Raw genomic sequence first — 16,208 nt, forward strand, 5'->3', positions numbered from 1 at the left:
TTCTATTAAGATCGCCAGGGCGGCTGCATGAGGGTTTTTTTTAAATAAAAAAAGAAACACTATTTCATGCAGCCAACTGAAAGTTGGCTGCATGAAAGCCCACTAGATGGCGCTCCGGAGGCGTTCTTCTGATCGCCTCCGGCGGCCAAAAGTAACATGGAAGGCCGCAATGAGCAGCCTTCCGTGTTTGGCTTCTCCTGTCACCATGGCGACGAGCGGAGTGACGTCATGGACGTCAGCCGACGTCCTGACGTCAGCCGCCTCCGATCCAGCCCTTAGCGCTGGCCGGAACTATTTGTTCCGGCTGCGCAGGGCTCAGGCGGCTGGGGGGACCCTCTTTCGCCGCTGCTCGCGGCGGATCGCCGCAGAGCGCCGGCGATCGGGCAGCACACGCGGCTGGCAAAGTGCCGGCTGCGTGTGCTGCTCTTTATTTCATCAAAATCGGCCCAGCAGGGCCTGAGCAGCACCCTCTGGCGGTAATGGACGAGCTGAGCTCGTCCATACCGCTAAGGTGATTAATTACAGTTTAACCATTTCAGCCGCCCGGACGTGATGCTCACATCCAGGCAGCTGCTCTGCTGCGGTGCCACGCTCCCGCGCGCCCGTGCTGTCCCCCGGTAGCCCTGGGATCAGTGAGCAGGAACATGGTTCCCTATCACCGAGCCACGTCCCCAGCAGAAAAACCGAAGCGCTCTTACTAGAGGCTTTAGTCTTTCTGCCAATAAAATTTTCCGCGCACAAGGAGAGAAAAAGAAAACTCAAGGTTGCCATCTTGTGGCCAAATAGTAAAACTACGTCCACATATTTTTTTACATTACAATTTACACATATAATAACAAAAAATTAACTGTTTATTTCCCACACTAAATATTACCCACATAAAATTAATGTGAAAAAAAATTACAATTAAAAAAAAAAAAAAAAAAAAGTTACCTGAGGCCTGGAACCCACTGAAATCCGCAAACGCAAAACGCAACCGCTAGCGTTTCGCATGAGCGGTTTGCAAGCGGATTCATGCGAGTTTTCGGTCGCGTTTTGCAACAGTGTATTTTTTTCCTCAGCGGTTGTGTAGCGTTTTGCGTTTCGCGTTTTTATCCTGATTGGTCCTGTGAATTATTTTTAATTTTGTTACAGTGTGCTGAACCGCAAAACGCTAGCAAAACCGCTCAGTTTAGGTTTTGCTGAGCGTTTCTGCTAGCGTTTCAATACTTTACATTGAAGCGCTAAGGCTCCCAAAATGCTGCAGGTCCTGCGTTTGCGTTTCTGGGAAACGCAAATGCTCCTGTGGAAGTTGCCCCATCCATTAACATCAGCTGAGCATTTTGGCAAAACGCTAGCGTATCGCAGCGCTGCCAAAATGCTCAAAAAAACGCTCTTGTGGGTTCCAGCCCTAAGGGTCTGAACTTTTTAAATAAGCATTTGAAGGGGGTATACTACGAACATTTTTTAAATTATAAGCTTGTAAATAGTGATGGAAGCATAATGGAAAAAATGCACCTTTATTTCCAAATAAAATATTGGCACCATACATTGTGATAGGGACAAAATTTAAATGGTGTTATAACCGAAACAAACCGGCAAATAAAATACATAGGTTTTAATTATGGTAGCATGGATTATTTTAAAGCTATAATAGACAAAAACTGAGAAATAATGAAGGTTTTCCTTTTTTTCTTATTAATCCTGTTAAAATGCATTTATAAAAAATAATTCTTAGCAAAATGTACCACCCAAAGAAAGCCTAATTAGTGGCGGAAAAAACAAGATAAAGATCAATAAATTGTGTTAAGAAGTGATAAAGTTATTAGCGAATGAATGGGAGGTGAAAATTGCTCTGATGCATAAGGTGAAAAATCCCCATGGGCTGAAATGGTTAAATTCATTAGGAGTTGGAGTCTGTGCATTTTTTCCAGACTACGACTCCAGGCACCCAAAATTGCTCCAACTCCGACTCAGAGACCACAGCCCTGTACCCCATTGAGCCATGTTACTCCATGCCATGCAATGCAATGATGAGGATCAACCAATGCGTCTGCATGCATGTTGGATTAGTTTGGCTCTGTACAAATTAACAAGCTGACACATTGCATTCCAGTGGTTCTGGAGGTGTGTGTAGCCATCAGAGACAACAAAGAGATGATTTGCATATTCAGCAGTGATGCATTATAGGACACCTCATACACTCACTACAACCTGAATAATGTCAAATTCCTTTTGTTTTAAATTTTTGTTTTGCATATAACGGGCTTGATTCACCTAGACAAATAGCATGCCTTATCAGAGTAGCATAGCGAGCGCTACAAACGTATGCCTGCTAATTGGCAATGACGAGAACTCCACTAGTCCTGCCCTGAGCCCATGCGGGTCCAATAACTTTAAAGGACATTATCCCCGAACTTTGATTGGTCCAATAGGCTGCCTGTCACTTGACAGGAAACTTGACAGGCAGCCTATTGGGCTAATCAAAGTCCGGGGATAATGCCCTTTAAAGTGGAATGAACCCCAGCATTTCTTCTTTGCTCTAAAAGATTATTATTTACAGCATATAATTCTGTAACAATTTTTTTTCAGTAAAACAGCATTCAAAGGGTTAAATCACTGGACTGACTTTTTCTCCTGCAGGAGCAGCTGCATCTGAACTGGTGATTACATTCATCACTTGCTACAATTAAGGAAACATTCTCTGACTGTGCAGCACCTTCTGCTAATGAGTCCTGAAATAAAAACACTGCTCAGAAATCATTACTAGTTCCATTTACAATAGAGATTCAACAGTTATGAATATAATGCACTAGCAGTTTTCAAAGTAAATAAACTGAATTTTGGGAATATATAATTTCTAAATGAATAATCATACTTGTGCACGAAAGCAAATATGATAATTGTATGAGTTATAAAAAGTATGAACACACATTTATATTGAATATTTTGTCAGAGTTTAAAACCACTTTAAAATGATTGGAGCCGCAGGGGCTCAGGGTAGGATGAGGGGAACTCTCATCATTGCCAATTAGACATAAGTTCGTAGAGCTCGCTATGCTACTCTGATAAGGGGTGTTAACTCTGATAAGGCATGCTATTTGTTATAGTGAATCAACCTTATAGTGTAGGTAGGCCATCAAACCATATGGAAGTAGTAAAATTGGGCAATCTAAACTGGATGTGTGTGCATCACACCCCAACTTGGTATGCAAGTCAGTTTTATCAGTTCATATCCTACTATTTGCCTTCCCATACTTTCATTCCTTCCTGACACCTAACCTCAACTTAAGGTGGGTACACACATCAGATAAAAGGCTTTTGAAAATTAAAGATCACAGACCAATTTTACCCCCTTCCATGTAGTATGAGAGCCATACCTACACAGTCTATTCTATTGAGCTGAACTCCCCATCAGCTGAAAATCTTTGCAAGATGCTGTACACAAAGATGCTGTACACATGCAAAGCAGTACCTGCAAAAGATCTGCTCCTGTAAAATGCATTCTTAGTCTATGACAGTGATGGCTAACCTAGGCACTCCAGCTGTGACAAAACTACAAATCCCATCATGCATCTGCCTCCCCGAGTTATGCTTCGAGCTGTCAGAGTATTTGCAATGCCTCATGGGACTTGTAGTTCCACCACAGCTGGAGTGCCAAGGTTAGCCATTACTGGTCTATGATATCTGCAGATCTCATACACACCTTGTTTAACGGACATTCATCTGCGGATCAGACAATTATCTGCAGATCTGGAGATCCATCCTGGTGGATTTGATCTGCAGATTGTCGTCCATTAACCAAGGTTTGTAAGCGATCTGCAGATATCATAGACTATGGATTTTGCAGGAACGGATCTTTTGCAGGAACGGATCTGTTGCATGTGTATAGCATCTTGCAAAGATTTCTGTCTGATGGGGAGTTCAGCTCAATAGACTTGTCTGTGTAGGTATGGCTCTCATACTACATGGAAGGGGGTAAAATTGGTCTGTGATATTTCATTTTCCAAAGACTTATCTGATGTGTGTACCCACCTTTACCCTTCCTGGTGCCTAAACCGAAAATGAACCCAAGGCTGGAAAAAAAAAAAAAGTGAAATACTTACCTAGGTGCAGGGACTATCTAGAGGCTTCCCATCTCCTCCTTGCTCCCACCATTGCTGCACACGGGCACACTCATATGAAAAGAGCTTGTCTGATAGGTTGGCAAGGTTGCACTCCTCACTGTGTATGAGCGCAGCCGTATTGTGCCTGAGTAAGCATGGCTTCGCCTGCACAGAAAGCCAAATCCATGAGCGGCTCTATGTTACTGTGCAGACGCAAAACGACTGCGCTCGTGCATGAAGTAAGGCTTTAACTCCTAGAACCAACATTCCACAACCCCAACTCTCTTCATCTTACACTTAGCTCCAACCAATACTTATCTCTCATATTCGGCTCCCATCACAACAATCCCTCTTCAACAGAAAACCTTCCAGTTTTCAGCAAGCACACCACAAAAATATTACCAAGATGGCAGTAACCTATCCTCCTGTGCTGAATCAACCTACTCCCAAAACCAAAAGAATCCAGGGGATCTGCACACTCAAACCAGTTCATTCGTTTCGGGTCCCCTTTGTCAAGGTAACAAACACTGTGCTTGTTACCTTGACAAAGGGAACCCCACGGGGCCCTGAAACGAATTGTTGGTTTATGGAATGGAACTGTGTCACTATACTTGAATAAAATATTGGACTTGGTTCATTGAGTGTGCAGATCTCCTGGATTCTTCTGTACCTTACATTGATCCATCACTTCTATGGTGGTGTGCGATTCCTTATTGACTTGTGTACTCCCAAAACCAAACCTGTGGCCATTGAGCAACAGTTGTTGGCTTTTGTAGGCTGCAATTTGTCATTCCCTAGGAGGAGACTGATTTAATTAGGATGTGTTTTTTCTGCAAAGGGTTAATGATTGTTTGCACTGAGATGCAAGGTTGCAAATGCCAGTTACTTTGCCAGCTTCCTGCTGACCAAACGTTGACTATATTAAAAAGGAATGTTTGTGCTCTCTGGCTGTCACCTATATTAGCCATCTCTTTATAATTTTTGCTTTATTTCTTTTACTATTCACCATATATTTGCAGTGTGTGTGTGTGTGTGTGTGTGTGTGTGTGTGTGTGTGTGTGTGTGTGTGTGTGTGTGTGTGTGTGTGTGTGTGTGTGTGTGTGTGTGTGTGTGTGTGTGTGTGTGTGTGTGTGTGTGTGTGTGTGTGTGTGTGTGTGTGTGTGTGTGTGTGTGTGTGTGTGTGTGTGTGTGTGTGTGTGTGTGTGTGTGACACACACCTATACAAAATATCTTATGAAAAGCTTAAAGGAGTGGTCCAAGATAGTGAAAAAAAAAAAAAGGATCCACTTACCTGGGGCTTCCTCCAGCCCGTGACAGCCGTCCTGTGCCCTCGCCAGGTCGGGTTCCGGGTTGGCTTCTTCTGCGCGGCTTACGTAGTCTCTCCGACGTCATCAGGACGGTATAGCGCAGGCAGTAGTTCTGCGCCTGCACAGTATGATGATGTCGGAAAGACCACGTGACCCACACGGTGGAGCGCAGAAAAAGCCAACTCTGAACCCGACATGAGGTCGGCTGCGCCAGCAGAGATGACCGGGAGCCAACGGAGCTGCAGCTAGGGCACAGGACAGCTGCCTCGGGCTGGAGGTAGCCCCAGGTAAGTAGATCCTTTTTTTTTTTTCTCCCCTCACTAGCTTGGAGGTGTCCTTTAATAAAATTAAAGTGGTATTAAACTCATTAAATAAGGGCCTTTTCACACAGGTGTCCTACAGTATCTTTTGTCAAATTATTTTCTGGAAGCATAAAGAAAAAAAAGTATTTACCATGCTACCAGGCCTTAGAGAGAGGAAAGGGTGTTATAGGTATAGTTCATTTATTGGTAGGATGCCAAATTCATATTAAATACAGCTTAATCTCGCTTTGAAGTGTCATACTCACGTGGCTCTGCTCCGTCCGCGGCGTCCTCCGTGTGTGGCTTCAGTCCTGCACTGGCGTCCGGCGGTCTCTGCACGCGCGCGTTGCTGGCAACGGCGGTCAGGGGCGTGCATATGTTCATGCGGAATGGCATCAGGTCACGCGTACGCATGCGCGGGACTATGGCGGACATTTGTACGCATGCGCAGCATTTGAGATCGCGTGCCAAAGTGCAGCCCTGCCCCTATAAAAGGCAGTCCCTTCCCAGCGTTCAGTGCTGTTCGTTCTGACAGCTAGTTTAGTGTTCAGCGGTTCGCTCTTGACCAAACCTGTTTTCCTGTCTGATCTTCTGTTGTGACCCGCCCTGTTTGACTATCCTGATTCTCCTGCCCTGATTCGGATTGCTACTGGACTCTGCTCTTGCCTGACGCCTGCCCTGACTCGGATAGTTACTGGACTCTGCTCTTGCCTGGCCCAACTCGGATTGTTTAACGGATTTACCTTCATTAGGTTACTAGAAGTGTCACTGTTCTGCCAACCACCAGCTGATACTATCCCAGTAGTGACCTGGTGAACACTAGGCAGCTAAGTCCAGCTTTGCCCTCGGGGTTTGTTGGTGAAGACCCGTGGGCGCTTAGATTCCATTACTGGGTAACGTTTCTTCCATCAGTGGAAGGGTCAACAGTGTCTGAAGACATAACATGAAGAATAAAAATGAGATCCTAGTGTAAGGGAAAAATTAAAAAAACAAAAACAAAAAAAAAACAAACAATCACTTTTTGTGCAACGTGGATGATCAAACAGTAGCAAGAAGGAGGAACGCTATAACCACCGCTGTTTAGTCCAAGGGAGCAGGAATCACAGATCTCAAAACATGTAGGCAAAAGAAGGGTATTCCGCTACACCAAGGCTGGGTAAACAAAAAACAAAACAAAACAAACAAAAAAAAAAAACTTTTCAACTTTAGTGGCACATCAGTAAACACATACAAGGCTGACGCGTATCGGAGTTTTAAGAGGCTCCTTAATCATAGCCCATGGGATGGTCAAACAAATGCAAATAATTTTGAGTTAATGCGGGATTATGCAAATTCTGTATGCAAATTGATGCACCTTGAAAATTAAACCATTGACATTTGCTCGATATCACTTGTCAACATGTACCAAGCTATATCACTCGATACTAGATCGCATTCCAATAGAAAATCGGATTTAATATCAATCTCACCCTTGCCATGTTTGTACAGTTTGATGCAGCAAAAAGCAATTGCAGCCGTCAATAGAGTGCAGCTTCTACCTGCAGCCCCTGCAGTGCCTCCCAACTAATCTAAAAACAGAATGGCCTTTCCCAATCAATGTTTAATCATAAAAAAACTGAACAACAAGGTATATAGTATTGATTTACTGGATTAAGATTTTATTCATCTACTGTCTAACCTGTTTAAAAAAAAAAAAAAACACAACTTTATAATGTATGGGTAAAACTGTAGCCAATGTCCACTGAAAGAGGCCATTGAAATAATAACCAATGTCTAACAGACCACACTGAGCAGCATCCAATTACTATAATGACCGCATGTTATGAAAACATAAAAGGGCCAGTCACTAGTGTATATAAGCTTGGCATCACTTTGCTTTCTGTTTGCCATCAATTTGTCATTTGATAGTATGGCTGGGATGTCTAACCAATGTCAAAATCCCAAATGCTAGCCTTAAAGTCTCACAACTTTCCCTAAGAGGAAAATTAACTGGTTATTAAAGCATCTCTATATACAGCATTTCAAGCATTTTATTGAGTTTTGTTAAAAAACAAATCTCTTTCTTTACTCTAGAGGTTTTGTTTTCCAATCACTGTTCAGCTTCTCCACAAGTTTACCTGTAACAGCGGACTTGCCTGGCTGGTTGCGAGTTCTTACCAAGATGGAAAGAATTAATCCCAAGTGTGTAAAGCCAGCATGGATGAGTAGGAACCCTTCTCCTTGTGGAACAAAGTTGTTCCCTGCTACATGTCAGGGGTGAATGGTGATGCAATAAGTTTTAAAGCATACCTGAGGTGAAAAAAAATATGGAGGCTGACATTTCCTTTTAAACAATGCAACTTGCCTTGCCTGGCTGTCCTGCTTATACTCTGCCTCTAATATTTTTAGTCATTAACACAGAAAAGCAAGTCTTTAGAGGTTTCTGACTAAAGGCATGACATTCAAATATTACTGCAGCCAATGAGATCAGCAGGACAGCCAGCAACTTGCATTGTTTAAAAGGAAATAAACATGGCAGCCTCCATATCCTTCTCCCATTAGGCATGATTTGATGAAGGCTGTGTGCAGACCTGCACACCAATAAGGGAAAAACCTCAAACACCAAGCTGTATAGTGTTACCATAGTTTCCAGAAACTTTTCTAACAAAGAAAATTGTAGTTGAGCCATACTGAAGTTGAGAGTTACGCAATATTCAATGAACGGTAAAAATAAAAACAAAAAACAAAAAAAACACACAAGTGATGATGTAACTTTTATGGGATTTTTGTAGTAAATTAGAGTAACCTTTTAAGTCTGTGGACATTAGGCTGGGTTCACATTACACTGGATGCACAACAATACACTGTGCCCCATTGCAATAATCATCAACATGTTCACACTATTTACTGTTGTGCTACAAATCTGCCACTGCCCTTCAGGTCCAACCCCGCTGCTGGCACCACCACAGTATAGAGTGCCGTCAGAAGCATAAGACTAACTGGATTGCAAAAAAACAATGAAAAAATTCCCTAGCAACAGGAAGGATTCTCACTAGTCATCCACTCAGTGAACCATTCATTTCTGGTACTAGTAAGGATTCCCATTGATCTTTTGCAATTCAATGAGAGGCATACGCTTGAACAGGGCCTCTGATATACATCGGCACTTGTACCTGATCCCAACAGCGGAGGACCCAAGATGACCAAAGACACGCTAGACAGGTGAGTAGAACAGCAATGGGGGGGGGGGGGGGGGTGTACGGGGCGGGACAGCCTAGTGATAATGGACACCATTCACATAGGACTTGCACTGATTCAGTGCACATCCCCAGGGCTCAAAAAATAGTGCCCATTAGGGATACCCCCTCCCCCCCCCCCCCCATTCCTGTCACTTTAGCAAAGTTTTGCATTTCTTCTGACTGGGAGTGTGCTCTATTGTTCTAGAATCTCCCAACCTACTCCTTTGGACGGACTGATTCCTTTTCAATTAACCATAACAGTACACCTTCAGCTGCAGGATGTAGGGTCCTTTTTCACTGAAAGTCCTTTATCTTCTGGACAGCATGTGATTTGCTGATCACAAAGACAATTGCAAGATCAGGGAAATACAAATGTAGTGCATGAGGGCCTTTTTCTGCAGTTGCATTTTGGGAACACACAAAAAAAAAGTACCAAACATGTCACTATTATATAAGATCGTATTGCAGTTACCCTAATGAAAATGGACACACTCGAAGCCATTTTGTATTTTGTGGCTACAGAGATTAAAAACAAACAAAAAACACAAGTTTGCATTTTTATACATTGCTAGTAGTAGCATTAAAGCAAACCAGTCATAACAGTAATGCACATTGCCCTAAATGAATTTGGAAGCAGCAACGTTTCCAGCAGGCATTCATTTAATTTTACTACTTAACAAGTCCCTGACAGCTCTCAAAGAAGCACACAACAAATGAACATCAATTTATGTGCTTGCTGCAGGTCACCAACTTCCTCCATCACTGGCTGTCAAATTGTGGCCCCAAGGCCATAATCGCCCTCCCAGTACCTACTGTGCGACTTCCTGAAGGGTTTGCGCTATAGTCCATGAGCAAGGCAGCATCCACCTGTCCCAGCACAGCGCCATTCATAGCTCAGTCTTGCCTGCAGCTCTTATACAGCTCTCTGTTGACACACCTCTGAGAAGAGTTGCTAACCTCCAGCTACAACACTTCTGTGTGAGGAAATTTTTAACGGTCTTATTTTACCAAGATGAATGCAAGTTATACAAGCTTTTTAAAGCGGCACTTCAAAAAAAAAATCCAGGAAACCCAGCACAGTTGGTTTACCAGAGCAAAACCAGTGCAGGTGAACACAAAATCGAACATACAGGCTAGGTTCACAGTGGGACATTGAACTGTGCTACTGAATAAGCTGGAACACAACACAATGAAACAAAAAAGTGGTACCACAAGTTATGGCCATGTTATGTTGCATACAGTGAGGTACAGTGAAGCATAGACAATGAAAAGTATGCTTCAATATGTATGTACCAGTTAACATGTGAGTAACTCACTATGGTAGTGCATCTCCATAATGCAACACATTACACCGCAACGCTAACATTGCACTGTGAACGCTGCATAGATTTATTGCGGTGCATTGTCCCGCGTTTCAATCCCTCTCTAACATTGCTCCTTGACATCACAATTTGAACATAGCCTCAACCCTTTTCCAGAGGTGTCATGCCTGCGGTCCTCCATATATAATGATATGACAAACACAGTCCTAAATCACAAGGAGGGTACCAAGTTAAAGGAAAATTTCATGAAGAATGACTGGATATAGAACTACATAAGATAAATGTGTTATTTATACCCTTTAATATCCCTTGGTGTATTTGCCTTTTTTTAAAACAGAACGAAATCTGCAATAATTCAGCTATAAGTGAACATTTCTGGTTACCCACAATGCACTACTACCGAATATGCAAATGAGCCCTTTTCGACCTTGGTAAGCCAAGGAAGCATCCAGAACCGCTGGTGTATAGCAAGCCTATAGCTTTAAAATTTTACCCAGCCATATCAAACCCACATGTAGATAGCCTGTTTCAGACTTTTGGCCCTCATCAGTACATGGCTGGGATTGATAATGGTGAATGTGCCAGCTTGAAAACTTTTAAATAGACTTCGTATTCTGCCTTTACTCAGCATTATGACTACTACCTGAAAATTAGTCTAAGCAAGAATGATAAAAAATAATGCTGGGAATACACGGATCAATTCTGGTGCTCGATTCTGTGACCAATAGTTTTTGCCGCTCAAATCTGCAGGAGATTCTCTTATCTTCCGTTCAATTTTCTTATTCTTTTCCATTGTCCTCAATGCAGAATCGATCGGGCGGGAGATCAGACATATCGGACATTATCTATCGAGCCATCTAAATGACTCAGAATCGAGCGGTGTATGCCTAGCATAACAATTTAGCTGTCAGATCCATGGACAGAGTCACCTTGAGGAACAATAGACTGGAAGTAGTTACACATTTCCAAGCAGCAAGAGATGTAGAGATGCTTTCTGGAAATGTATTTGAACTCAGGCCATTAAAGAGACACTGAAGCGAAAAAAAATATATGATATAATGAATTGGTTGTGTACTATGAATAATTACTAGAAGATTAGCAGCAAAGAAAATATTCTCATATTTTTATTTTCAGGTATATAGTGTGTTTTCTAACATTGCATCATTCTCTAATATGTGCAGATTACACAACACTCTGCATTCAAAATAATTCTTTCAGAGCAGTCTGTGAACTAATGACCTCTCCTCTGGCAGATAAAAAGAAAACTGTTCACTTACAGTTGAGATAATAAAAGTCAGAAAACAGCCCTCTCCACGACTTTGAAAGTCGTAGAGATTAATGGCTTTTTTGCATAGAGATAACAACTGGAGTTTCTTAACTCTTCCTGTACTGGAAACAATTACACTGATGTATCTGATCTTAATGTTTTATTTCTTAGCTGTGCTACACATACAAATCATAATATCATAATTTTTTTTCCGCTTCAGTGTCTCTTTAAGTACAGTGTTCAAGCATAGAAAAAAAAAAACATGATCTTTCAAACTGGACTATAAAATGAGATAGTATTTGGAAATTAATTGCAATAACTGCTATTTATTGCATGAAAAAAAATATAAAAACATCTTTGAAAAAATCATGAATGGTAACTCCAATATTATATTCTCCATCCATTTTTATGTCTGAATTGCATGAACCTGAGAAGAATACTGGGACAAAGCATTAGGGGAGACCTGCCAATAGTATTTAAAGGAACAGATCGAATGTGGTGCAACACAAAATATTCCTCCTCACTTTTCTGGCAGCCAGGTAAAGAAAATGGAAGAGAAACTCATCTCGAAAACAATATCATGAAGAATATTGAAATCTACTGGTCCAGAGAGAGAGCCAAGAAGCGCCTCATCTCACTCTTGGCACCACTTAGCTGAGCTGCAGAAGGAGCTGAACTCCACCAGAACCAGGCAGAGCGGGCCAGCACTTAGCTGAATAACATGGAAGGAATTGTTATGCAGCACAAATTTGGACTACAGCTGCAAAGTGATTTTCAGATGAGGCACTTAGAGCGTGGCCAGAATAAGAAATCCTTTGCTCTCTTGTGCAGAGCTGTTAATTTTCTGTATTGGTTAACACTTACTCAATGCTCTTGGGTATCACCTTATCATGTAAGGTCAAAAGGCCTTGGTAAAAGCATCATTTAATGTGTCTGGTGTCGCTACCAGAGAAATGGATAAGAATCTTGTTGGATTATGTTTCACTTAAGACTGCCCATTATGTCTATAGTTAACTGCCAGAGACCTTTATCTTTTCACAACAACCAAGGAGAAGCAAAATTCTATCAAAACAAAAAATGGGGAAAATCCCATGTCCAAAAGTAACTTCAAAATCACCAGTCAAATTAGAAAGCAATAGTAAACGATGTCCAAAATGTACAGGACACCAATCATAACAACACAAGTACAGTATATTGTTTGGAATGTGTGTGTTTCTTTTCATATTATTAGCATTTATATATAAAATAGCTACATAGTAACTAGTTCTAAACAAGGAGAAAAAGCTAAAAAAAACTTGATAGAATAAAAAAGATGACACAAAAGGAAAAGGAACCGGCCCCTGTCCAAAAAAGCGAACACTTAATCACAAAACGATAAAACTAATTTGCCAGAGTTTGCTGGCATGGTTGTATTATTTTGTATCACTTAGCTGGGCCTATGTGGAACAAAAGTTACATTTTACTGTTGCAAACTCAATGGCATTTCCCATATGTTATCAGTACAAACTGACTTTTTCCTACAGCAGACCTTGTGGAGAAAGACATGGTAACATGATGTCAAATTTGAGCACGCACGTAACAAAATCAGAACAAAACAATCACAGCTTTATTAACTGTGTATCCATTTATAACAGGAATTCCATGCAGTCATCTATTGGCATTGAAATGGTTTTATTTCCGGCTACTGAATTCCTAAATGCATCCAAGCACTTCTTAACAAAGCCTTATACACTTGAAAAGAACTACAGTATAATATTTCCTGCCACATGCCTTAAATGTGATGCATTAATCGCTACCACTTAAAACAAAAAAGTAGAAGGTAAAACAGAGTAAACCTTTGAACCTCTCTAAAAACATACATGAAGCACTTGTTGAGAAATTGTTTTGAGACAACCTACAAAACATACTTCAATATTTATAATAGCTTGCTAAGTCTTGGCAAGCAGCAGTTCTAGCAGTGCAGGTCTGCATGCAAAAATGCATTGCTTTAGCAACTTCTAGATAAAATCAAAGTCCATGTTCTTCAGAAATGGGAGTGACTGAGCCAAGATTGATGAAAGTGGAAGCAATAAAAGCTCAAAGATAAGCAATTACTGAACATTCCTCTCTGTGAAGAATGACAACAGTCCTCTGGCTTCCTTCTCTTATGTGAAGTTATGCGAGTGTGACAGGTGATCTGCACAGAAATACTGCACAGAAAGTTTCAAGCCTCTACATTTTCTGCAGGCAGCACAAAGAGCAAGATCGCTGACTTTGCATCCATAAAGAAATATTAAACTTTTAATTTAAAAAGTGAAAACAGATCATTTGAGCTGCATCCTTAGGACTTCACTTTCCTATCGCCTGTCACAAAAGAGCCACATTTGCAGCTCACACAAACCCAGGGGATCCATTCACTCTCCACAGTAAAGAGAAGCTGATGAAAGCTGTCAGAGTAAATCTATGCTCACTTTTTGGATGGTTTAATTTCAATGGAGCATGAAACTCCCCAGGACGGTTAATAGGCTTAGCCAGGCGTGCCGTTCTCTCTAATATATTTTAATTATGCATCAGCCTTAATTGTAATCAGATTAAAATCCTGAAAAAGAGGGACACAAATTGGGGCTTTTCCCTGATGACTTGCTTGGAGCTCATGTCAGCTTCCTAACAGTACCACTTAGCAAAGCAAGCTGCCCTGAGAAAGTAACTATGAGATGTACAGTGAACTGTAATGTTGTTAATTAATATAACAGGGAGACCAAACATTGGAAGGATCAACACAAAGGAAAACATTCAGATGACTGCCAAAACTTTAAGAAGGCTTCTCACTTCTTAGATGGAATGAAGATGGTGAGAACAACCAGTACTTAAAGTGGTATTGTCATCCAAAAAAGTATTTACCTCAAACATTAAAAATGAATATAAAACTGTATGATATTGCTCTAATTTATTTTGAATGCTTATTTGCACCCTACTGAAGGTGACTGATATTACTGCCCACCTACAGAAGTAATTAATGGGCAAATAAAGGAGATAAAGTTATCTCCCCCCCCCCCCCCCCCCACACACACACACACGATATGAACGTGTTTGCCTTGTTGACTCTGTGTATACACTTCCAGCTCAATCTGATAATTGTCAAGCTTATCATTTAGCAGCTAAATGATGAAATGTAATGCTAAGTACACACCATACAATTTTGTGTTAGACAGATGGTTCAATAGATAATTTCCAACATGTCGATCTTACTTTCGATCGTTTTTCTGATCGATTTCTCAGAAGTGAATTGTAATAGATAAGAAAAGTTACCAGGATCGAATCGGAAATCCTATCAGATGGAAAATCGGCACCCCCCAAAAAAATCATCGGCATCGTGTGTACCCAGTATAAGTTGATACTCTTGAGAACCAGTCAGATGGTTTTAGCTGTTCATTTTATGCTGTTTTAAAATGCTTCAGACTATACATAAAAAAATTGTATGACAATACCACTTTAAGGGCATTAATGCACAGCATAATAAAAGTAGAAATGCAAGTGGTTAATGCTGCTGGCTGGGGTAATAAGGAAGAGAAGGCTGATTGCAAACGTCAAGAGATATTTTGCATCAGTGATTAGAGCGCTATCCCGGGAAAGTCTATTATGTTCCCTGCTCGTGTATTTAGCTGCATTCTGAATGAGTGTGCTAACATGTGGTTTTGCATGTGGCTAGATGGGACGCAGCTGTATGAAAATAGGACTGGTACAATGGATGGACAGCATGATGATGACCCCTCAGCACAGCTTAGGCAGTGCCATCCTTTGCAGGGGAAAGTTAGTGCTGCTATTACTACTACTGATCAGAGGAGGAGAGGGGTACCTGGGGAAGAGCTCCCAGAAACAGAGAAAGTTTGACAGAGCTGAGCTCCTACCTGTCATCATAGCAGAAATCAGCATCCAGGGTGTTGAGATACAGGACGAGCCCCAGGGCGCTGCTCAGCAACTCTGCGATCATGACTCCCGCACTCGTCTCCTGCGCTGCCCCCCGCGTCCTTTGTCTGCTGCTCTCCGCAGGATCACAGCCCGCACTCCATGCCTGATCGCCGGGGAGAGCAAAGAATACAGCCGCCCTGCCCTCTACGCTATCCGCCTCCTAACCCATGGCAGAGCGAGCAGTGCAGGAGGCGGCTGCTGCAGAGGATCGGCTCTCCCTATTGTGCACAGGAGAAGGGATGCTGAGCACCGGTGCCAGGAGTGGAGATGCTGCTGGTGGTGGTGGTGCACGTCCTGCCCCTCCGCCTCCCGTCCTCCCCTCTCTCCGGCAGCGGACTGTCAGCACTGGGAGCAGTCCGGTCAGTAGCATAGCATCCAGCGAGCAGCCGCGTGGGGCTCAGCGCTATCCAGGCGCGCATGCTCCCATCACCTCCTCTCTCCTAATGCACGCCCCCTATTCTTCTCCTCTCCCCCTCCCCTCCTTCCACTGCACTCAGTGTGCCTCATTCCGCTCATCTGTCACTTTCCATTCAGCGCTGCCACTTGTTCCCATACAGAATTGCCACAACGTGACGCTCCGCTGCTTCTCCCCGCTACTTGTTCTTCCTCTATTGTCTGTTTACGGAGACTTATAGGTTTCTAATGTGATGTATACTTCTTGTCTTCATTAGGTGGGAGAATCAGAGCCAGAGAAGTTCAGATTCTTTACATGTATCTTGTAGTGAGAGCTAGTGTTTATTGAGGAAAAAAATATAGAAT

The 16,208-nt window shown here is 42.1% G+C and overlaps 1 protein-coding gene across 1 annotated transcript in view; it reads right to left on the minus strand.

The window, feature by feature from the left end:
- Window positions 1-15,840, minus strand: part of TMTC2 (transmembrane O-mannosyltransferase targeting cadherins 2) — a 422,822-nt gene extending 406,982 nt beyond the window's left edge. The window contains exon 1 of the mRNA XM_068276851.1: window positions 15,389-15,840. Within this exon, the coding sequence (XP_068132952.1) occupies window positions 15,389-15,471 (83 nt within the window). The 5' untranslated portion in view covers window positions 15,472-15,840. The remainder of the gene's footprint in view (window positions 1-15,388) is intronic.
- Window positions 15,841-16,208: the final 368 nt, after the last annotated feature.

Source organism: Hyperolius riggenbachi, chromosome 3 (genome assembly GCF_040937935.1).
Source record: "Hyperolius riggenbachi isolate aHypRig1 chromosome 3, aHypRig1.pri, whole genome shotgun sequence".
Taxonomy (NCBI): Eukaryota; Metazoa; Chordata; class Amphibia; order Anura; family Hyperoliidae; genus Hyperolius; species Hyperolius riggenbachi.